The sequence below is a fragment of the Macrotis lagotis genome, chromosome 2 (assembly GCF_037893015.1).
Source record: "Macrotis lagotis isolate mMagLag1 chromosome 2, bilby.v1.9.chrom.fasta, whole genome shotgun sequence".
NCBI classification, from domain to species: Eukaryota; Metazoa; Chordata; class Mammalia; order Peramelemorphia; family Peramelidae; genus Macrotis; species Macrotis lagotis.
The window spans coordinates 227926532-227950511 of NC_133659.1; the positions used below are offsets into that span (position 1 = coordinate 227926532).

Sequence of the window (23980 nt, forward strand, 5' to 3'; positions counted from 1 at the left end):
ATTAGAAGATCAAGCACTAGTCTACCTGTCAGATCTATGGAAAGGGGAGCCATTTATGACTAAGGAAGAGTTGGAGAACATCACCAAAAACCAATTAGATGATTTCGATTACATTAAATTAAAAAGCTTTTGCACAGATAAAACCAATGTAACCAAGATCAAAAGAAATGTAGTAAATTGGGAAACAATCTTTACAACTAATGATTCTGACAAAGGATTCTTTTCCAAAATATACAGAGAACTGAATCATGTTTTTAAAACAAAGCCATTCCCCAATTGACAAATGGTCAAAGGATATGCAAAGGCAATTTACAGATGAGGAGATCAAAGCAATCCATAGCCATATGAAAAAATGCTCTAAATCTTAATTATTAGAGAAATGCAAATTAAAGCTTCTCTGAGGTACCACCTCACACCTCTCAGATTGGCCAGTATGACCAGGAAGGATAATGATCATTGTTGGAAGGGTTGTGGGAAATCTGGGACACTATTACACTGTTGGTGGAGCTGTGAACTCATCCAACCCTTCTGGAGAGCTATTTGGAACTATGCCCAAAGGACAACAAAAGTGTGCATAGTCTTTGACCCAGAAATACCACTACTGGGTCTATACACTGAAGAGATGATGAAAAAGGGTAAAAACATTACTTGGACAAAAATATTTACAGCAGCCCTGTTTGTGGTGGCAAAGAACTGGAAATCAAATAAATGTCCTTCAATTGAGGCTTAGCAAAGTGTGGTATATATATGTCATGGAACGCTATTGTTCTATTAGAAACCAGGAGGGACGGGATTTCAGGGAAGCCTGGAGGGATTTGCATGAACTGATGCTGAGTGAGATGAACAGAACCAGAAAAACACTGTACACCCTAACAGCAACATGGGAGTGATGCTCAACCTTGAAGGACTTGCTCATTCCATCAGTGTAACAATCGGGAACAATTCTGGGCTGTCTGCAAAGGAGAGTGCCATCTGTATCCAGATAAGGAGCTGTGGAGTTTGAACAAAGTGCAAGGACTAGTCCCTTTAATTTAGAAAAACCCAGCTATCTTATTGTCTGATCTTGTTACCTCTTAGACTTCTCTTCTTTAAGGATATGATTTCTCTCTCATCACACCCAATTTGGATCAAGGTACAACATGGAAACAAAGTAAAGACTGACAGAGTGCTTTCCGGGTGGGGGGGGGGGTGGGGGGAGGGAAGCAAGATTGGGGGGAAAATTGTAAAACTCAAATAATATCTTTAATAAAAATAAATTAAAAAATAAAAAATAAAGATTGGGGACAATACCCACAAAAAGGAAAAAATAAAAATGACAGTAGAACAGAATTTTCTTGGTATAAACAACTGTAAAAATTATAGTGGATAATCAGAAAGCTTGAAAAAATATATGCACTCAAAAAACAAAAGAGAAAGAGTGAGAGATCACTTTGAAGAATTTTCAATAGAAATGACCATATGTAAGATTACTTTTGGAACCCAACTTTCTCATATATACTCCAGGAAATATCTGAAAAGTGATAATGGAAACTAAAGGGAAAAGGAAGTAAGCTCCTTTATCTAGATTATAATCTCTCTGAGAGTTCATTTTAATAAAAAAGATCTTTGAGGGGTGGCTAGGTGGTGCAGTGGATAGAGCACTGGCCCTGGAGTCAGGAGGACCTGAGTTCAAATCCAACCTCATACACCACACACACCTAACCGTGTGGCTTTGGGCAAGCCACTTAACCCCATTGCCTTGCAAAAAAAAAAAAAAGATCTTTGAGCCACATTAGGAAAAGTCAGAAGGAGTTCTGTTAAGTTTGAAGTCATACAATGTTTTGAATGAGTACACTGGTGGAAGGGAATTATCATTCAGCCATGGTTACTGGGAGCCTGAAACCAGATCCCAAACCTAACTTGTTAGAATAGTAGCAAAGGACAGAGTCTGTTCCTGCAGAGGGAGATAGGACCAGACTATATACTTTTTCTTTTTAGGTTTTTGCAAGGCAAATGAGGTTAAGTGGCTTGCCCAAGGCCACACAGCTAGGTAATTATTAAGTGTTTGAGGTTGGATTTGAACTCAGGTACTCCTGACTCCAGGGCCTGTGCTCTATCCACTGCGCCACCTAGCTGCCCCTCGAAAGACTTTTATGAACTATTGCAGAGTGAATGAGTAGAACTAGAACAGTGTACATAATATTGTCTTAAGGATCAGTGATGAAGAATGCACCTTTTCCCTCCTCCCCATCTCCTTACAGAGAGGTAATAGAATAAATATACAGAAGGAGAGAGAGACAAATTTTTGGACATGGCCAATATAGGAATTTGTTGTGCCTCACCATACATTTTTCTTACAATTTTTTATTTTTTTTAAGACTCCTTATTTTATTTTACTTTCTACTGTATTTTCTCCCTTCCACTTAGTCCCTGCTGAAAACAAACAAAAAAAAATTACCCCTCCCTCCCAAAACAGCCTAAACCAAAATATAGACAACTTTGCTTTAGAACCCGATACAGAGAGCAAAGAGAAGGGCTTCCAAAGGTATGTCCATTGAACACCAATGTTTCTCAACAAAATTCTGACTCCTTGTTGAAGATCTTGGCAGGATTCTTATTCCATCATTTGTTTCTGTGTCATGACTTTTGAGCTTTAAGCCATGACTAATAATAGTTGAACCTCTTTTTACTTTCCTCTCAGATAAGGGTTGTGCTGATTGTGAGTTATATCCAACTGCCTCTGGATGAAATGAATTTGCCCTTTTGGGAAAAACCCATCAGCTGTCACCCTATTCTCATAGATAGCAATAATAATGGCTAATATTTGTATAAGTGGTTAGAGTTTATTGAACACTTGTCTTACAACAATATATCCCCTGATCACAACAGCAACTCTGTGAAGCATACAAGCATTAATGTAAGTAGTTAGATATGAAGCAGCAGTAGATATGAAATCAGGAAAAGCTAACAGGCAGATTTCAGAAACACCTGGAAAGACTTGTATGAACTGATGTAAAGTGAAATGAGCAGAACTAAGAAAACAATGTACATGGTATCAGCAACATTGTGTGATGATCAATTGTGAATGATACAGCTCTTCTTGGCAACATAGTGACCCCAAGGACTCAAGAAGGAACATGCTATCCATATTCAGATAAAGAACTGATGGACTCTGAATGCAGATCATATCCTATTTTTTCAGTTATTTTATTCTTCTTATGCTATTTTTTCCTTTTGATCTGTTTCTTCTTCCAGAATTGAGACAAATATGGAAATTTGTTTTATATAATAGCACACATATAAACTATATCAAATTGCTTACTATTTTCAGAAGAACCATTTCCTCATCTACAAAATGGTATTACACCTACCTCAGAATTATTTTATAGGTCTTAAAATTTTTTTCTCCCTAATTACATGAAATGAAAATTTTTTCATTCATTTTTACAAGATTTTGAGTTCTAAATGTTTCTCCTTCCCTCCCTTCTTTCTGTCTTCTTTCCAGGTTTTTCTGAAATCTGCCTATTTATCATTTCTTATTGCACAATAGTATCCCATTCCATTCATATACCATAGCATGTTGGTCATTCCCCAATTGATGGGCATCCCCTCTTATTTCCAATATTTTTCCATAAAGGGCTGCTCAAAATGTTTAGCTCTTATTTCCCCATTTTTATGATCTTCTTTGGATTACAGACCTAGTAGTGATATTGCTGGATTAAAGAGAATGCACAATATGGTTATGTTTTGGGCATAGTTCTAAATTGTTCTCTTGAATAGTTAGATCAGTTCACAACTCCATCAATAGTGCTTTAGTATCCCAATTTTCCCACATCCCTAAGGGGGTTGTTTTGAGGTTAAAAATAAAAAAAATTATAAAGTGCTTTGTGACCTTTAAAACATTTATAGATTTATAAGGGTTAAGTTTTAGCTCATTTGATTTGAAATTTCAAGCTTTATTTACTCTAATGATTATAGCTAATATTTGAGACCCCCTCCTCTCCTTTTACTCTTTCCAAACATCCAAGCAGCAGTATCTATTGATCTTCTTGAGTTTGTATCAACTGCCCCCTTAACCTTTACCTTTATACCCATTATCCCATGCCTTCTGCTTCTGCAATTTACATTGCCATTGTCAAGTAGTGCTTCTATTTTTGCTTTTCCATATCATTCTTCAACTGATTTGTTTAGTTATTTCAACTACTAACCAGATTGCATTGATAGATCTGATTCTACTTCCCCTCTTTTTTTACCTCTCTAATCCAATGATTATACTTTTCTACAAATTTTTCTATTTTCCTATCCCTCTCAGTTCATCATCCTGTCTTCTGCCTACTGATTCTTTTTTCTAATTCATTCAATCTCTCCCAAATTCCTTTTAGTTGTTTTCTCTCCCCAATTGCTTGCTCCTTGTAGTTGTATCTTCATTAGTTTTTCCTGGGAAAGGGAATTAAGAGTAGATTTTGTTGTCACTTAGGGCAGGAGAATGGTAGAAATGTCCAAGGAGGGCAATTAAGAATGAAATGGTCAAAGGATATGCAAAGGCAATTTACAGTTGAGGAGATCAAAGCAATCCAATCATATGAAAAATTGCTCTAATTCATTACTTATTAGAAAAATACAAATTAAAGCTTCTCTGAGGTACCACCTCACACCTCTCAGACTGGCCAATATGACCAGAAAGGATAATGATTATTGTTGGAAGGGTTGTGGGAAATCTGGGACACTATTACACTGTTGGTGGAGCTGTGAACTCAGCCAACCTTTCTGGAGAGCTATTTGGAACTATGCCCAAAGGGCAATAAAAATGTGCATACCCTTTGATCCAGCAATACCACTACTGGGTCTGTACCCTGAAGAGATGAGGGAAAAGGGTAAAAACATCACTTGTACAAAAATAGTTATAGCAGCCCTGTTTGTGGTGGCAAAGAATTAGAAATCAAGTAAATATCCTTCAACTTGGGAATGGCTTAGCAAACTGGTATATATATGTCATGTAACACTATTGTTCCATTAGAAACCAGAAGGGATGGAAATTTAGGGAAACCTGGAGCATGAACTGATACTGAGATGAGCAGAACCAGTAAAACACTGTAACACTGTATACCCTAACAGCAACATGAGGGTGATGATCAACCTTGATGGACTCCCTCATTCCATCACTGCAACAATCAGGGACAATTTGGGCTGTCTGCAATGGAGAATACCATCTGTATCCAGAGAAAGAATTGTGGAGTTTGAACAAAGACCAAGGACTATTACCTTTAATTTAGAAAAAAAAAACCCCAGTATCTTATCGTCTGGTCTTGCTATCTCTTTTACTTTGTTTCTTCCTTAAGCATATGTTTTCTCTCTCATCACATTCAATTTGGATCAATGTAGACCATGGAAACAATGTAAAGACTGGCAAATTGCCTTCTGTGGGGGGTGGAGGGAGGGAAATATTAGGGGAAAAACTGTAAAACTCAAAATAGATGAAATCTTTTTTTTTTTTAAAAAAAGGAATTTTGGCCTGAGGAAAAATTGTATGGGAGATATAGATATCTTACAAGTATCATTTCAGAGGGATTCCATTTGTTCAGTCCTATTCCTGAACTAAGAGTAATTGGGTAGAAGTTGTAGACAAGCAGTTCTCCTTGTTTTCTCAGCCAAGGAAGAGTTTGATGGCCTTTAAGGCCCCTTCCAAGTCTTGAAAGTGATTCTAGACACTATCATGTTGGGCATTCAGATTCTTTTCTTGACCATATAATTAATATGGTGAAGTTAAAAGTTAGTATAGAAGTTAATTTCACAGATAATCACCACCCTAAAAATACTCAAAAACTTATTTGGGTCAATGTTTATTTTATGGCAAAAATTATCAATTTTCAGCTCATAGCTGAATCATGGATGTGATTTTGCCCAGATAAGAACCTTTGTGTCTCCCCCCCACCTTCACAAGGAATTAGCTATTTTCATTGTCTTTCAGTATCTATGACTCTGTTCTAGATATTAAGGATTAAAAGGTATTGTTAGTGTATTTTTCCATTTAAGTAATTCATGCCTCCTACTGTCAAAATACAGTTATACCCTTACAACAGTTACACTCATATTTTGTCTTCCTTTCCATATCCCTGCCCCGTCCCAAATGCTGCTGTGTTTCTTTACCATTTTATATTCCATTTCTTTTGTTTCCTCCACTTTCTCAGTACTTTGAGCTTCTGGTCAGATGTGTATTCACAAAATTCTCTGGGCTTCAACTTCTACTCTCTCCTCCCCTCTTTCCTTTTTTCCATGGCCCAAATGGTAGCTCCAATGGCAGCCAAAAGAACCTGACCACAAGTAAACCAGAGAACAGGGAAACAATGGAAGTCTAGTCACTGGAAGCAAATGGGCTGCTGGGATATATTCTAGTGTCGTTAGGAAGTAGAAAATGTCTGCCTTTGGAAAGTAGTTTAACATGAAGAGAATTATGGGAATGTTGGGATACCAAGTAGAGAGAAGCTGCATTGGTTTCTTATTATTTACTGGTAATTATTTAGAAGGGGAAGAAGAGACCAATAAGCATAACAAAGATTAAGGAATACCCTGAATAAATTTGATTTCCACACTAGCTTCTTTCTTGTTTCTCACTGGACATAGAATAAGTATCTTGGTTTTCACAGAATCTGGGTTGAAAGGAACCTTAGCAACCACCAAGAACACTCAGTTACTTGACCAAGAGTCCTTCTATAACATTTCTGACAAGGAGTCATGCAGTCTTCCCTTAAGAAGCCCTATTGAAGTGAAACATATTATGATGCTGCCCATTCCACTCTGAGACAGCTCTGATCATTGCAAATGTTTTTGTTTTAAGCTCCTTCCAGTCATTTTTGGACTATGCTTTTCCACTCAGGATCTCAATCTTAAATCTCTTCTCCATCCCCTTTGGACTTGTCCATTGACTCTGATTGTCTAGTTTTTAAACTTGTTGGATCATGCATTTTTTTAAAGTTTTCCTAGGCAAGCACATTTAAACTTTGTGAAATATATCCAAAGAAAAAATCTAGAGTAACTTAGTAGTCAGTTACAGTATTTAGGAAATAACTGCATGAAATTCCATTCTGCAACAAAAAAAGGTTAGGGTTTTGGACTAAATCAATTAGGATGAAATTAATAGGAACAAAGGAAGCTAAGGTTTATATTTGGCTTAAAACTTCCAACTTTGCAAATACAAATGATAAATTAGTAGATTTCATTGGAAAAAAGTTAACACTTCCACTGTTCAAAGTGGAAGTGTTGGAGCGGCTAGGTGGCACAGTGGATAGAGCACTGGCCCTGGAGTCAGGAGTACCTGAGTTCAAATCTGACCTCAGACACTTAATAATTACCTAGCTGTGTGGCCTTGGGCAAGCCACTTAACCCCATTGCCTTGCAAAAACAAAAACAAAAGAATGGTGGGTTTTCCTTTACCATAAGATTTATTTTTAAGTAAAGGTCAGATGACCATTTGTTTTGTACATTTAGTCAATGACTAGATGGTAAGAATTCTGTTCTTTGAAAAATCTGATTGTCACCTACAGTAATACGTTCAATTCTTGGTAAATCATACTAGAGTATAGTCAAGGAACCTGAATACATACTATTTAAGGACTGGTTCAAAGAACTGAGAATGCTTATATTACTCTTCAAACATCCGAAGGCCTATTAAGTTGAGTAGGGATTAGACTTATTTTGCTTGGTCTTAGATGGTAAGAACTAGAATTGAATGGGAGATGTTGCAGAGAAAGATTTAGGCTGTTTTAAAAAAAAACTTAGAATGGTCTCAAACAGAATTGGTTGCGCTGCACTGGTGTTGAGTTTCTCCTTCTTGTAGATTTGGGATTATTATAAAAATAATCAATTGGATTAGATAGCTTTTGAAGTCCTTTCTCTGATTTTGTGAAGTTGACCTCTAATTTGTATTCAAGTATGATGTACAGAAATAACTACAAGACAGAATGCATTAAGTTCAAAGGGAAAGTACAATGTATTAGGAGAAATCTGATGGTATAGGGTACATTTTAAGCTGGCATAATTAAGGAAAGTTTCATTTGAATTTGGCCTAGAAGGAACAGAAGGTAAGCATGAAAAAAGACAGGGAGATGGAGGATTGTATGAGATCAGTTCAATTTGGCTAGCATGTAGAGCTCATCATAAACAATTATGTGGGAGTTATGGCTGGAAAGGCAGGTAGGAGCCAAACTATGCAGAGCAGAATGATCAGAGAATGAATGTTAAAGTGCTTTGTAGGTAGAGCCACAAATATGCACCAAATATTATTACCAATAAATTCCTAGGGAAGTTTATATTTCTAGGACCAGATGATTTCACACTCTAAAAATGGTTAAAATGTTCTTCTTTTTTTACTAACTTCATTCTCAAAATTTAGCCCATTTTTTCCCCCTACTAAAATATACTATTTCCTGCTATCCCTCTGAAGTCATCCAACCTAAGTTTTTCTTAACTTTCATCATTGGTGGTCCTTTCTTGTTAGGGATTTCTTAGTCAGATCAGGATGTATTTTATATTCTCTGAAGTTCCTTCCAACTATGAGTGTGTAAAAATCAAGATAGTTATTTTATATCCATTCTGAAAAAATCAAATGGATAAAAAAGGGGTGTCAATTAAATTTTATTCAGGTTAACTTCTAAATTAATCAGGTTGATCTTCCTGATACAAGTCTTTTGGTTATTAGTGAAAATGAGCCAATGGTTTGATGGTAGTTCTAAGGAGACACCTGACACCATTCTTAGATACTGTACAAGAAATATTAGCTTGTTGACTAAAACAGATTTATGAGAAAATACTAATGCTAGATTTTTATGGGTGAAATATTATTTGTTATTCCCATTAGTAACTATTGCTAAGCTTTTTATTTAAGTGCAAAATAATGTCATCCTATAAATCAGACCACAAACAATGGACATCCCACAGCTAGCAGCTATACTTATTTTCATAGGTGTGTTGTTACAAAAAAAGGATGGAAATTTCTAAAAACTAATCTATGACTAACTTCAACACATAAAGTGACAATTTTTTTTATACTCTCTGCTTTAAAAAAAAGTCACATTTATTTGAACAGCCAAGAAAAAATTGCAATTTATTAAGTATCAATGAAGCTTCGTACTTTTGAAAGCAACTTTCGGTGCATGTTCTTCAACAATCACATTCTATGAGGAAAAAACATTAAAAGCCACAAACTTTGTTTTAAATCTCAGAGTTACAGACATCTTTAATGCAAAATAAAAGACAAAAATTAAACACAGATTTTTTTACTTCCATCCCCAATTTTAAAATATCAGTTGTTTTTTCTACAACTCAATGCTAGACTTCAGCATGGAAAACTGTATGCATATAAGCACACACCCATATATTTGATATACATATTCAGTTATATAGATCAAATATATATAATGTATGTAATGGCAATGAGATGCAATTACTCTGAGGAAGTTTTATTTAGCTAAATACACTACTAAAACTTGAGGAAAAAAGTATTGAACCCAGTTTGTGCATAGTTCATGATCCTCTATAAAACCAGCTTTTGTTGATTTGCCATCTTTCAGGACCCTCTTTTTTTTTTTTTTGATAAAACCATTAAAAAGCTAATTTAAAAAAAATGTAATGCACAAGTTTCCTGATCCAAGCAGGCAGGGAGCACAATGTTCATATATATTTTTAAAAACATACTTGAAAGTATGCTATTCCATTGTCTTTCTTCCTTTCAAAACAATCAAAACATTGATCATTTTTAAAACATAAAGCAATTTTTTTAATATATAAAGCACTCTTCAAACATCTATTTCTTTTGAGTCCATTATTTGGTAAATATGTAACTGCTACACATTAGATTAGGTATTTTTTTGTGTCTCTTTTGTTGTTGTTGTTTTTTTAATAATATCTTCAGTGCTAGGAGTTGGGTTTAAAAATACATGAAATGGTGTGGAGTTGCTCCTCGGGAAACCCGGCTTTCCTGAGACCTCTTCCACCATGTGCAAGATAGTGACCACAAAGTTTTCGCCACTTTGACGAAGAGGAAGAAAAAAAATAACAAAAAGTACACAACAATGGCCAAAGAAAGGATAATATAACAACACTGTTCAATCCCAGAGCTCTGAAGTAGCATATCTTCATTCTGAAAATAGGTTTCTTTAGCGATGGAAGTCTTTTTTTTTTTTATTCCTTTTAAAATTTTATTTTAAAGTTTGAAGGAGAAAAAAAGGTCTGTAAACAGGTGGGAGCCAAACCACTGGCTCCTCTAAAAGCAGTCTAAACCTATGTCCCAAGTGCTTGTTTCTGTTCCAGCTTGCAGGGAACCATCCATTCTTTACAAGTATCTATGGCCACAGTTCAAAAAGTTTTTTTTTTTTTAAATCTTTATATTCCGAATGGAAAAATGGTGCAATACTCCGGTAATAATTTTCTTGCATTAGTCCACAATAAAAAGCTGCTAAAGGTAGGTATACATATTATTCTCCAGAGATACACAATGTAATTTAAACGCAACAACAGAGTCCTTGAGTAAACATTTACACATGAATTGTCGCTGACCCATCCTATTAATTTTTTTCAGACATATAGGATTAGCTACAGGAAGGGTTGCTGACACTCAGTGCAAAGTTAGAAGCTAACAACAATTAAACGTTTGACCAATGAGGAAAAAAAGCATATACTGAGTAAAAGGGAAAAAACCCCACATTGTTAAATCATTCATACACTTTCCTCACATACACACATATGTGCACACACACACACATGCACACACACACACATTCTGTTCCAACACACACAATAGTATATGAAGTTAGAAATTTTTTCCTAGAGCCTGTTTCTGTATATTGATGTCAACCTGGAAGTGTAAAATTAGACTTAGAAAGTGTTCACATTTCATTATTGGCCTGCTGGATTCAAGTATTTGCATGTTTGATATGTTTTTTTTTTTAAACTTTTTCTATTTTGGGGGTCTAAAAAAATGACATGGAAAAGTAACCAAACAAGGGAAATGTGCATAGGCGGATCCCTGGGAGCAGAGTACAGGAAACTCTCCTCCCCCATTTAACCTGTACTTTACAGTCGTGAGTCATCATTCAGATGCATGACTTTACTGTACCAATGATATCACCATGCTCTATGTCCTTCTGATGACTGGGTCCGCCTCTGGTAATGTGCATAATAGTCACAGGCTCATTTTAAATAGGCTTTCACTTCTCCCTCCCACCCCCTCCCCACCTTGATAAAATAACCCTTTCCAGCCCACAATCTGAAAAGTGCCCTTCATGATAGAACTATTCTAAGCAGCTTTTATACTTAAAAAAATAAAAATACAAAACACAAAACATACCATATAAACATAAGACAACATAAAACAAAAAGCCATGGAAAAAACAACCTGTCATTAGCATGTGAAACTGACCAAAGGTAGCCCATACTGTTTTCATAACAGTTCACAAGGACTTTGGCAGAGTTTCATAGTCAATATTGGACAGAGGTACTAAAAAAGGGCTGCCAGTCTGATCTATTAAAGCTGGAATCTTTGTGAAGCCCTGGACTGGAAAGGGTTATCCTTTTTTCCTTTAGTGCTGATGATTGTTATTTCCATTTAATTGATCTGTTTTCCTAGATACTCTCCCCACTGAGAAGGTCACCAGGAAGCAGAGTATTTAAAGGTGTAGGGCTTCCAATAACTCTACCATCATCGGTGCTTGGAGGGCCCCAAAGGCTGCTGGAGTACTGAGGAACTCCACCCCAGAGCAGGTCACTGCTTCCTTTGCTTCCCAGACATGGGGTGTTCCAGTGGCCTGCATCATTTCGCACCAATCCATGAGAGCTGCTTGTAGAGCCCATACGAGTCTGATTGGTTCCAGTGTTGGACTGCCAACTGGAGGTGGGTGGCAGTGGTTGGCCTTGTGCTAAGAAACGGTTTACTTCCTCTTCACCAGCAAACTCAGCCAGTATGGTAGTGTTTCCTAGGACACACCTAGAACAAATAAGAATCACAGGATAAAGTAAAGAGACAACCACCTCATTTTTCTTTTTTTTTTTTTTTAAGGTTTTTTGCAAGGCAAATGGGGTTAAGTGGCTTGCCCAAGGCCACACTGCTAGGTAATTACTGTGTCTGAGGCTGGATTTGAACTCAGGTACTCCTGACTCCAGGGCCAGTGCTCTATCCACTGCACCACCTAGGCGCCCCAACCACCTCATTTCTCAAGGAATATTTTGATTTTCAATTAAGCAGCAACAGAACCATAGATTTTTGGAGCCAGAAGAAATAATTTTGTCTAACTCCTTTTTACAGATGAAGGAACTGAGGACCAGAAAGGGAAAGTAGCTTGCCCAAGATCACATAGATAATTTGTATAAAACTGAGACTAAAACTCTGGCCTCTTCTCTGCAAGTGGATTTAATGTTTTCTCTACTTACATCACATTACCTTCCACTTAACAACTATATATATTCTTGGCATTTTTCTTTCCTGGGAAAAACAGCAATCAAAGGATTATGGTACAATACCATATGCCAATATTTATATATCTTTCTGGCAATTTATCTCTGCTATTCTCAAAACCAATATATACATATGGAATTTGTTCTTTTTCTCCAATTTTATCTTTTTCTTTTTATCAGTTATATCCTCTCCCATAGTAAATTTTCTTCTTTAATAAATACATACACTTTTTCAGTCTACCAGACTAGGGGACTATTTAGTAAAGTTATAATTTATATGCTGTGCTTTGCCATTTAAGAACAAAACATTTTCTAACCTCAATTCAAAACTCCAGACCCTAATTAATGACACTGAAATAAGGGTCACTTCAATATTTATCTTTAAGAAAGTCCACCCATTTCCTAATTAGCAAAGCTTATACTGTTAAAAGTAGCACTGGTAAAGGCAATTAGAATATTTCAGTAAGTTAGGAAATGATTAATTTTAAATTTATGAATGGAAATGACAAGATTCTTTCTTTAGGAAGCTTTTTCTCAAATGAGTGCCAAAAAACCCAATGCTGTATAGACTACACTTGATACTGTTAAAAAAACCCAAACTGATAATGTTCCACACCCACAAAGAAATTAGGGAAGAATCATACATATGCAGAGACTTTTGAGCTTTGGCAGCTTCTTCCTTGGAACTATAGCGGACCACAGCATTTCCTTGAGTCAGGTTCAGGTGGAATGTAATTAGAGGACCATGTTGCAAACACAATGTCCTCAGTGTAGAACCATCAATCTAATTGAGGAAAACAGACCAATTTTTCTGTTATTATCTGTCATTTTTTTCTGTAAGTAATTACTTATTTGATATCACAGTCATTTCTGCAAATAATCTCCCACCCATCACTGAACCTTCTCTTATTTTCTTTTAAACTTTAAAAATTTATTATGAACTTTGCAAACATCAACTAACCTGAACATTTCTGTTTACAAATACAGAACAAAAAGATCAGCAAAAGAACTCTCTCTTGTAAAGAAAAACAGTTAAGCAAAAACTTCATAAAATGATATGAAATTAGAATATAACAGAACAAATAAATTCCAATTACACTTCCTAAAAAGTGATCCACTAAAAAAGATCCACTGTCTATTGTGATATTCTCTGTATTTCACTAACTAAAACTAACCACGGAAAAAAGAAAAAGGATCATGGACCCAGACCTAGACATTATGGATCATTTAACTTTCTAATTTGTAGAAAGGGAAAATAGAGGCACAGGGAAGGGTAAGATACTTGTCCAAAATCAGATTATCAAGTGACAGAGATGGGATTTAAACCTAAACCAAGAAAAAAAATTCAATGTTTATTTTTCTCTATTTAGGCTTGTTTAGAAAAAGTCCTTAGTCAAATTTATACTTCAGAGTACCTAATAGCATTATTACATTGCCTGAGTTACATACTGAATACAAGAGAAAACTAGGTAGGTGACCACATGATTAGGAAATTCCATGATGCCAGAGAGATATAATTAATGAATTCAGCTGACAACTTTACTCTAAAAGATTAGTTAACCTGACTGAAGTATTATTAAGTGAGGACTCAATATCTTTTGAGTAGCATTGATAAATTGGTCTTTAAAAAAAAATTTTTTTTTTGGGAGACTCAGCCTATCTCACCCAGGTTAGAACTAAAACAGACACTCATGGGCTCAGCATGGTCAGCATGCAATCTGACCTGCTCCACTTCCAATCAGATTGCCTCCTTAGGCAGTTTGGCAACCCCCTATTCCTAATACCATAATGATATTAGAATTAGTGGTGATACCCAATCCATGTTAGCCTACTGCAACTCAGAACTATCAAGCTCAAGCAATTCACCAGCCTTGGCCTCTCCAGTAGCAGAGATTAAACCACCCCCAAAATTTAAAAAAAATTTAAGATTCATGATTTCATTGGCATAAGGAACCTGTAGATGAGGAAGCTTCCTCTACTAGAGAAAGTCAAAACTTTCTCTGCAACTTCTAATCTTTTTTTTTTTTGCAAGGCAATGGGGTTAAGTGGCTTGCCCAAGGCCACACAGCTAGGTAATTATCAAGTGTCTGAGACCGGATTTGAACCCAGGTACTCCTGACTCCAGGGCCGGTGCTTTATCCACTGCACCACCTAGCTGCCCCTGCAACTTCTAATCTTAAAGAGCTGGCTGGAGCAATGACTTGAACTGGGTCACACAGTCAGTATAAGTCAGAGGCAAAACTTAAATTCAGGTTTAGCCTCTCTCTTTAAAAAATTTTTTAAAAACAGGAAAAAATTCACAGATGTCTACCAGCCAAACTCCTTTCTGATTTCAACCTTGAGAGTCTATATTGCATAGAGGACTAGCAGGCCAGCCCTACTCAGCAGTAGAACACTCACTGATGCTCCTGTGCTGCCATCCATCATGCATTCTGCCTACCTGGGGCGTGAGGTTACGGAGGACCAGCCAGCTGCTTGTTCTTCCTGAACTGTCAGTGCTCCAGGCAGAACCTGCACAGTGACCCCCACCCCCACCCCACAATGGAAAACATTGTTAGAAAGGAAGTCAATCGGTCATTTTTTACTCTGGTTTCTAGTTTTACCCATAATTTATGGCACACAGGCCATGCTTAAAAGAGAAATCTTCCAAGTCCCCAGAGAAATACAAAATTAAAAACAAAAGCCCCAAACCTTTTAAGCAATTTGTTTTCTACCTATATACACAAATGATTTCTGCTTCATTGTCTTGTATTTAAAAGACTGTCCTGTAAAGTTGGGTATGCAGTACTTTATTGATATCTTTATAGCATGTTATAAATATACAGCAAGAAGCTAACGGAAAACGTATTTGCTTGATTATACAATAGTGGTCTTTTTGTGACTATTCTCATAAAGTTAATAAGAGAGTTAAGGGTGGCACAAGCTGGATACCTCTAGGTATATCTATTATGCTGGTGGCCCCTCTAACCCATGGCTTCTAAATCTCAGGATGGTTTTGGGGGCTCTCTGAGATATAGCTTGTGACTTTGAAGTGGTTTCCTAAAACCTGTAATCTTTGAATTGGTTTGGGGTCCAAGAGTAGATGTTGTAGAATCTTCACAAAAATGCATTATAGAGACTATGATGAAAAGGACAGAAAAAGGTTACAATGCTCTTTGAAAGGATGCTGAAATATCCTACTTCTTTTTTTTTTTTTTGGCTAGGCAATGGGGTTAAGTGGCTTGCCCAAGGTCACACAGCTAGGTAATTATTAAGTGTCTGAGGCTGGATTTGAACTCAGGTACTCCTGAGTCGAGGGCCAGTGCTCTATCCACTGTGCCACCTAGCTGCCCCTGAAATATCCTACTTCTAAGAACCACATTAGTAAATGAGCACTAACATGCTTCCCACTGTTATAAACCAAGAATCATGGCATTACCAGAGGAGTAAGAGCTGGTCCAGCCAAGAGGACTGGTACCCCAGGTAGATGAAGGCTTGGTGTTTGTTAAGCCTGGAGGAGGTCTAGTAGGTGCAGTAGTGTTTCTGGGTACCTTCCACAGTTCATGAGACAGGGAGGCTTGTGTGTGAGAAACTGGGCCGGAGGACCATGTAGATTTAATGTCTGACAGTTTACCTATAAAATTAGAGACATAAAACTTGCATATATACACATGAATAATATATAATTTTTAAATGCTAAAAACTTGTTCTGATTTGGTGAAAACCATTAAGATATTTCATTAATTATGCCAAATCCTGGAGCTTTGAAATAAAGGATTATTATAATAAATAAATGTAGTATTTTGTAAAACAGCCTTAAGTTAAACATCATTAGGAATACTCTCATTTTAATTTCTGTTTGCAGGCAATCATAAGCAATATGGTGCCTACTGTACCTAGGAAAACTACAATTGCTAAATTTATCAGTTTGCTGAATTGCCCAACCAACTATAATTTACTATCATGAAAATCATCAGGTGGTTCAATTTCTGCTAACATGCATCCAATTAATCAAGGTGGAAAGAAATTTCTTTGCCTGGTATATTTCAAAAATTTATCAGTTACCTTTAAGGCAATATCCCGTGGGCCATAATCTGCAATTTATTTAAGTCACATATTTAAAATGCTTTTAATAACATTATGATACAAAAAAAGCCATCTTTAAAAAACCTAATATTAGTTATCTTAGGACATAAAAATTGTAAATGTGAGATAACTTTTAATTAAGATCACCACAGGGACCATTATAAAACCTCTCCTGTTGGAATGGTTCAACTCTAGAATGGAAGAGAAACAGAAAACAATAACAAGTGGTTGCCAGTATTATCATTTATTCTTTCTTCACACTATACTGTATTCATATAAAAGAACACATATATACACACACACAGTAAATTTATCCAATAATACTGCCTTCTTCACTCAATGAACAAATATGGAAAAATATAGAACAAAAATTGAGAAAAAAAGCTGTTCCAACAGGAAGACATACAAAATATATGGATTTATTAAATTATAGTATTATTTTAAAAAGTAGATATTTTGTGATTTTTTTTTTTAGGTTTTTGGCAAGGCAAATGGGGTTAAGTGGCTTGCCCAAGGCCACACAGCTAGGTAATTATTAAGTGTCTGAGACCGGATTTGAACCCAGGTACTCCTGACTCCAAGGCCAGTGCTTTATCCACTATGCCACCTAGCCGCCCCTATTTTGTGAATTCTTTAAAAATTTATTAAATGTTATTAGATCAAATAAAAAAATCAGATGATATTTTCTATTATAAAAACAGTATAGCTAAAATGTACAAAATTCTTTAAAGGTTTACAAAGCACTTTACATATTTTACTGATTCCTCAGAATATCCCTGAGAGGTAGGTGCAATTATTATCTCCATTTTACAGAAGGAGAAACTGAGGATGAGAGAAGTTAAGTCACAGAGTATCTGGGGCAGAACTTGAATTCAAAACTTTCCAACTGCAGCAGTAGCAATCTATTCACTAATATCTAGCTGCTTAAATTTAACTATTCTTTACTGCATGACTGGTATGAAAAAACATTTGTTTCTTTCCCCCTTTCAAAAAAGATAAGGTTCAACTGGAAACAGGGAAATTTTGGACAAAAACCATAGCATTCTCTCCCCACTACCCAGAAGGAGTTATATCTATCTATCTATTAAATTTGACTACAGAGGAAGGGTAAAGGGGATAAGTATAAACACCTTACAAATATCTCATTTAACCCTCACAATAATTTGTGGAGGCAGATGCTGTTATCCCCATTTTATAGCTGAGGAAAATGAGGCAGACAAATGTTAAATGACTTGCCCAGGGTCATAAAGCTAGGAAGTGTCTGATGCTAGATTTGACCTCAGATATCCTGCCTTCAGTCCTAGAACTCTGTTCACTCTTCTATCTGATTGCTATATAAAATGTTCAAATTTTAAGTCCTTTGTAGCTACTGATTATTTTCCATTTTCTTGACTTAAAACTCTTCATCTTGACAAATTCTCACTAAAAGGTATTTTTTTAAAATTTGGATTTTAAAGTAAGATGGAAGTATTTTAGTAAATGTTGAAATAACAGAAAAGGTATTTCACTTTTGGTGCTGAGAGCAAACATAGGGATTTGCTAACTAATATAATTTTTCTTTGATTTAAGTGGCATACTACTTTTTTTTGAAGAAATGTTTTCTTAGAAGAGTTATAATCAGTTATACCCTACATGGGTACTAATTTTAAAGTCACATCTACTCAGGGAATCAGTATAAAGATCAAAAGGACCTACCTGAGAGGCCTTTGAAGATTTTTATTCAGGAGGTACAAAAATGCTAAATAAAAGGAGAAAGACCATTTTCATACCTGTAACACTAGGTGCAGATGCAATGCTGCTGAAAGAGCTACTGTAGCCAGAGGCACTAAGAGGCCAGGCACTCGATGAAGGCAGCGTGGCATTCTGAGATGATGTTGGGGATGACCCTGCAGAACCAGCAAAGAAGCAACTAAGAAGGCTGGGTCAAATGTTTGCTGTGTCAACCAGCCTATATTCAGCAGGTGGGAATATAAACTAGGAAAAGAACTTCCCTGGAACTTGCCTCTTTTTGGTAGATGGTCTGAATTCAATTGGGGGCAGTCTCAGGGACATTCTTTAAATTGAGTTCTATATTCCTTCCACCCAGAAGTCTGTCCTTAGCAGACAATTTACAACAAGGATTTCTAACTTTTCTTGAGTTTAAATTTTGAGGCAAAGACCATTAGAATTTTATAACTCTGAAATAAGGCAGATTGAAAAACTACTCATAAATCCATTTTTTTCATATCACATACATAAAACTTCACAAAATAAAGACAATAGTTTTTCCTATTAAATTTCTATTACAAAATACTATTTTCATTTCCTGACTTTTCCTTTCAAAACATTTATATTTTTTCTAGGATTTAGATAGTTTTGATCCTTACTTCTTTTCAGTAACAAAGGAAAGCATTAACTGGCAATCTGTTCCACTGTCAAAATATATTATGCGAATTATGAAAGCTGTGCTTTTGCTTATTGTGGGCCTAATAATTCCAGCTACTTAGCACACTGGTATTTGCATTTTGTTTTGAACTATGTTTTTGTGATTTAATTAGCCTGTAGGAAATAGGGTAGGTCTTTTTTTCCTTGCTTATCCTAATCTTTGATAAAAGGAGACAACCTTATGAGTTTTTTTCATTTTTACTATTAAGTATCACAATGAAGCACACATGGAGTAAGAGATTCAAGAGAAGACTGAAAAGTTTTATATAAGTCTGTAACAGTTTCTTATGTTACATGTAAGCATTTGACAGTCATCTTTGATTGTTTTTAAGTAGCCTTAATTTCTCAACCCAGAATCAAATAATTTATATTTTATACTTCTCTCAAAAGGATAAGGGCACATGCAAAATACTTCAAGTGTTACAGTTTAATTATAAAATAAAGTGAATGAAAGGGAGTGGTATTCATGAAGGAGGTAAGTATAGGTTATGGTCAAATTTTGGAGGGCCTTGAGAGTCTAGCTAAAGAACTTATATTTTATTTGGTGAGTAATGGGGAGAAACTGAGCTGAGGGCCAATAGAAAGAAATAGATGGGAATAGAAAAGATAGTACTATTTAGTAGGAAGGTGTGAAATAAAACTATCATATTATAATTAATAATTTAAAAAATTTAATTAAAAATCATTCTGAAAAGGATTCTATAGGTTTCACCCAATTTTCAAGGGGTCCATGACTCATATAAAAAATAAAAAACCTTGGATCTAGAGACGTAACACTGAATATTCTAATCAACTCTGGACATCAGTGGACCTTTTGCATTCTCCTGTTGGCATACCCCTCTTATTCTCCTCTTCTCAGTGACAGTGATCCCTCAAGGACTAAGGAACAAACTTTGCCAAGCAATCCCCTGCTATCTTTTCTGTAACTTCTGTCCATGTTTAACTCCACCCTTACAAGTCCACAGATTTGCCTGTACCTTTCACTGTACCCTCTGGAACTCTTGCTCCATAATTAACAGACTTATCATTATCAGCATCACCAGTGTTTTATATAATTATTTAAGGTTTGCAAAATAGTTTATACATTATATATGAATAAATATATGTTATATATATTTATATATTATATATTTATCCTCATAACCACCCCATGAAATAGTTGCTATTATGATCCCAATTTTACAGATGAGGAAACTCAGGTAATAGAAAGGTTAAATGACTTCCCCAGGGTACTGGGCTACTGAAAGTTTCTGAACAGAGGTATAGCCTGGTCATAGAAAAACCATTTAGAAATATCTCTGAGAGTTCAGGTATGAGGTGATAAGGTTCTGAAAGAGGCCCTGTGAATGGGATTCCATTTCCTCTTTTCTTTTAAATTCATATGCTTAGGTGTTCCTTTTCCTGTTCATCATGACAAGTTTCTTCCCAAGTTTGATGAATTCCTTGTAATCCTTACTTTGACAGTCAGTTCTTCCTTATTAATCAGAATCAGGATGAGAAGAATATTTCCTTTTGAAGAATAAAATTATTATCAGAATAAATCCAATTTCTCAGCTGTTCTGCTTTTAGGAAAACAAAAGAGATCCATCAGATGTTTTGATAGCTGAAGTCTCCTATCATTATTATATTTTGCCTCTGCCAACCTTTGTGATTGTCTGCTGAGGTCAAAATTCAATTTCTCCTGACTGCAGTCTCTCATAAGCTGTTGTACATGATGATTTTGTTTTTACTTCCACTGATCCTCATGCAAAAGTTCTCTCTACCATTATTCCCAATTCTAGTGGATTTCCAGAGGAACCTATTTTTTTTAATGTGATAAACTTAATCCACTATCCCTTTTTAATCTAATCAATAATTTTTGAATTTGAATTCCCTATTAAGTTCTATTTTTGATATCTCATTATGACCATGGAAGCGACCTTGAAATTTTAAAAGCTGTATTTTCCTACAATACTAAGATAGACAGACTTGCTGTTGGACCTGAATGTTGCATCCCATAACCAATCTAAGTTAAACCCATCCAATACAGTAGTTTTTTTATGAAAACCCTTCTATGTGCATAGAAATGGGACATAAATACAAAAGCGTTGTCTTTTCCTTTAGAGGAGTTTATATTCTATAGAGAGTAAGGGGTCAGAGTACATCATGTAAATAGATAGTACTTATGTGATAATTTCAGGTGGACTACATCACTAACAGCTAGGAGGACAGGATTCCAAGAGGAAGTGATACCTGAGTTTTGGAGGAATCAAGGGGTTCTAAGAGGCAGGGATCAAAGAGTATGCACAAAAGCATGGGAGGTAGAAATACAAAGTTAAGATAGGGAACCAAAAGTGTAACAATTTTGTTGGAATGGAGAAAACATGAAAGAGAAATGTGAAATAAGCTTAGCTGCAAGATGATAAAATTCCTTGGCTACAGCAACTTTCTAAAATTTATTAGGTCTTAATATGAAGTCCTAATAAAATTTATTAAGGTCTTAGAGAGTTGGCAATATATAATGGTGGAAGGAGTAGAAGAAAAGTACTTCACTGGTGAAATCAGATCTCTCTCTCTCTCTCTCTCTCTCTCTCTCTCTCTCTTCCTTTTCAAGGTCAGTGCTCTATCCACTATGTCACCTAGCTGACCCTATTGTTTCATTCCTTATGGGATAAACAGAATAAATTATTCAGCTCCATCACTGTATCTTTTTTTGGGGGGGTTTCCCATTATTCTACCCCTTTTTATTCCAGATTTTATCATTATTTTTCTTGAAGAATTTCATTCATTCTTTCAAAGTACATTTAATTCTCCTTGAGAAGTCAAAGAATGGGAAGATATTTCTTTAGCCAGCCCTTTCATTTTTTTTTATCAGAATGACCAACTTCATTTCATACCCAGATTGTAACTGGTACCAGAAGAAACAAATATCATATGATCTCAGTAGGTCTCTAGAAAATTCCCTTTCCCTCCAAATTTGCTGAAAATGGATCCTCAGGGCTCTTTGTTGCTTTTGCTGATAATTCATTTTCCACCATGACAAATTGCCCTGATTTTCAACACAAAGTTCACTGAGGAGACTTTTCCAGTTTTTTTCCCCCTCAAAAACACTGTTTGCTAAATCTGTTTCATATGCAATTAGTAGTTAACATATTAATGTCAATAGAACTTAATTCCACTATCTTATGCAACAAAATTTAATAAAGAAATTAAATTACATTTCCAATCACTTCTTTGCTAACTCATGCTTATTATAAATAACATTTTATTTTGTTGTTTATTAAAGAATAAAAGGAGAAACAGTATCAATTCAGCATAAATAACATCATTTATCAATTATAAAATAACTTTCCATATATTTTCTAACATAAGGCTTTGGACCTAGTTACAGAAAGCTGAAAGGGTTAAAGGAAAGCCTTATTCTTGTCTTTTGGGTTGGATTCCAAGATGGATTACTTTTTTAGTCTTTTAAAAAAATAATTCTATGGACAGTGGCTTTATTATCTTTCTTGTTTTGTCATACCACTGCTTTCTTATAATGATGGATAATATGTATGTTAAGGATAAAGATAGATAGGGATTGTACCTGTGATTTCACTGGTACAGAAACTTAAATCTGAAGAAACTCCTTCTACTTATGTAAATCTACTTAATGAACCTTCTCTTATACTTGTAGTCTCTGAGAGGTGCCAAGAGAACTGAGAGGTTAAGTGACTTGACCAGAGTCATATAACTAGTTTGTGTTAGAGGCAGGACATGAACCCAAGTTTTCTTGGTTCCAAAGCTGGCTCTATTCATTACTCCATTTTTCCTTTTAGTTCCTGCTTTTAATTCTTTTTTTATTTAGGCCTTTATGAAATGGAGAATAACCAGTTTCTTTACATAAAAAGTCATAACATATTAGATTTCTTCAAATTAAAACCTCATTTTTTCTAAGCTGTTTTTAAATGCCCCCTTTCCCTTCTCTTTAATTTTCCTATTTCTTTGGATCCTGATTTTCTATATCCTTTTAATTGTGTGGCTAACAAAGGTAGATAATATATATATATATATATATATATATATATGTGTGTGTGTGTGTATAGTATACACATACACAAACACACACACACATACACATATACACATACATATAAAAGACCTTTTTTTAAAGACCTTTTAAATGTAGAGAATAGAAGATATACTTCTTGGTACCTACAGAACAATTTTTTATATTTATCTTTGCTGATTTTTCATGTAATAGTATATTTTTAACTTATAATAAACTTGTTGGCTATCAAAAAAGCATTTTTTTCTGCTAGTGTATTCTTAGTTATTAAGTGGGTCATAGTTGTGGTGGCTAATCTGGAGTCTATTGTGAGAAAGGACATAATGAGCTCTTTGAAGTCAGTATCTACACAAGCTCTTTCAGTAGGTATATAGTGTTGTTGTTCAGTTATGTGCTAGTTGCTGTGATACCATTTTGAGATTTTCTTGGCAGAGATATTGGGGTGGTTTGCCATTTCTTTTTCTAGCTTATTTTATAAATGAGAAAACTGAGGCAAAATTAAGTTACTTACTCAGGATCACATAACTAGCAAATGTCTGAGAATGGATTTGAACTCATGAAGATGAGTCTTCCCAACTCCAGGTCCAGTGCTCTATCCTCTGCACCATTTGGTTGTCCTATAGCACATAGCAGATCCTGAATATATGCTATTAGGTTCCTAAACTAGATAGGGTCAAAAGACAACAAAAGGCCTCTGGGAAGAAGAGAATGGTGATAGATGTTTCATTTCTAATGATGGAGATAAAAGAGGTCAGAGCACTATATACTACCCCTCCTTAACAATCCCCTGGCTGGGACAGCTTCCAGTGGGTTGTAGACAACTAAACAAGGGTGTTGTGCTTGTAACTGACCTCAGGTAGCCCTCGGTGAGTGGTGTGTGGTTACCAATTTTATCAGTGCCTTTTCTCTGGTTTTGTGGTTGAGACTGTTAGGAACAGTTTGGGAAAGAGTCTAGTATAGCTTCACTGTCTGAACTTGCTCTTTTATTGCCACAGTCTGGTGGACAGAAACCTGAAGGAGGTATCTCTTTCTGAAAGCTTT

General features: G+C 35.5%; 1 protein-coding gene across 13 annotated transcripts in view; it reads right to left on the reverse strand.

Annotated features, from left to right (window-relative positions):
• Window positions 1–10321: 10321 nt before the first annotated feature.
• Window positions 10322–23980, reverse strand: part of TNRC6C (trinucleotide repeat containing adaptor 6C) — a 233329-nt gene continuing 219670 nt past the window's right edge. For 10 of the 13 annotated variants that reach the window (XM_074225070.1, XM_074225069.1, XM_074225062.1 and 7 more), the window contains 5 exons: window positions 18258–18374; window positions 15842–16036; window positions 14864–14934; window positions 13068–13207; window positions 10322–11956 (listed from right to left, as the gene is read on the reverse strand). In XM_074225070.1, the coding sequence (XP_074081171.1) occupies window positions 11596–11956; window positions 13068–13207; window positions 14864–14934; window positions 15842–16036; window positions 18258–18374 (884 nt within the window). In that variant the 3' untranslated portion in view covers window positions 10322–11595. The remainder of the gene's footprint in view (window positions 11957–13067; window positions 13208–14863; window positions 14935–15841; window positions 16037–18257; window positions 18375–23980) is intronic. The other 3 variants (XM_074225068.1, XM_074225073.1, XM_074225071.1) reach the window with 1 other exon arrangement.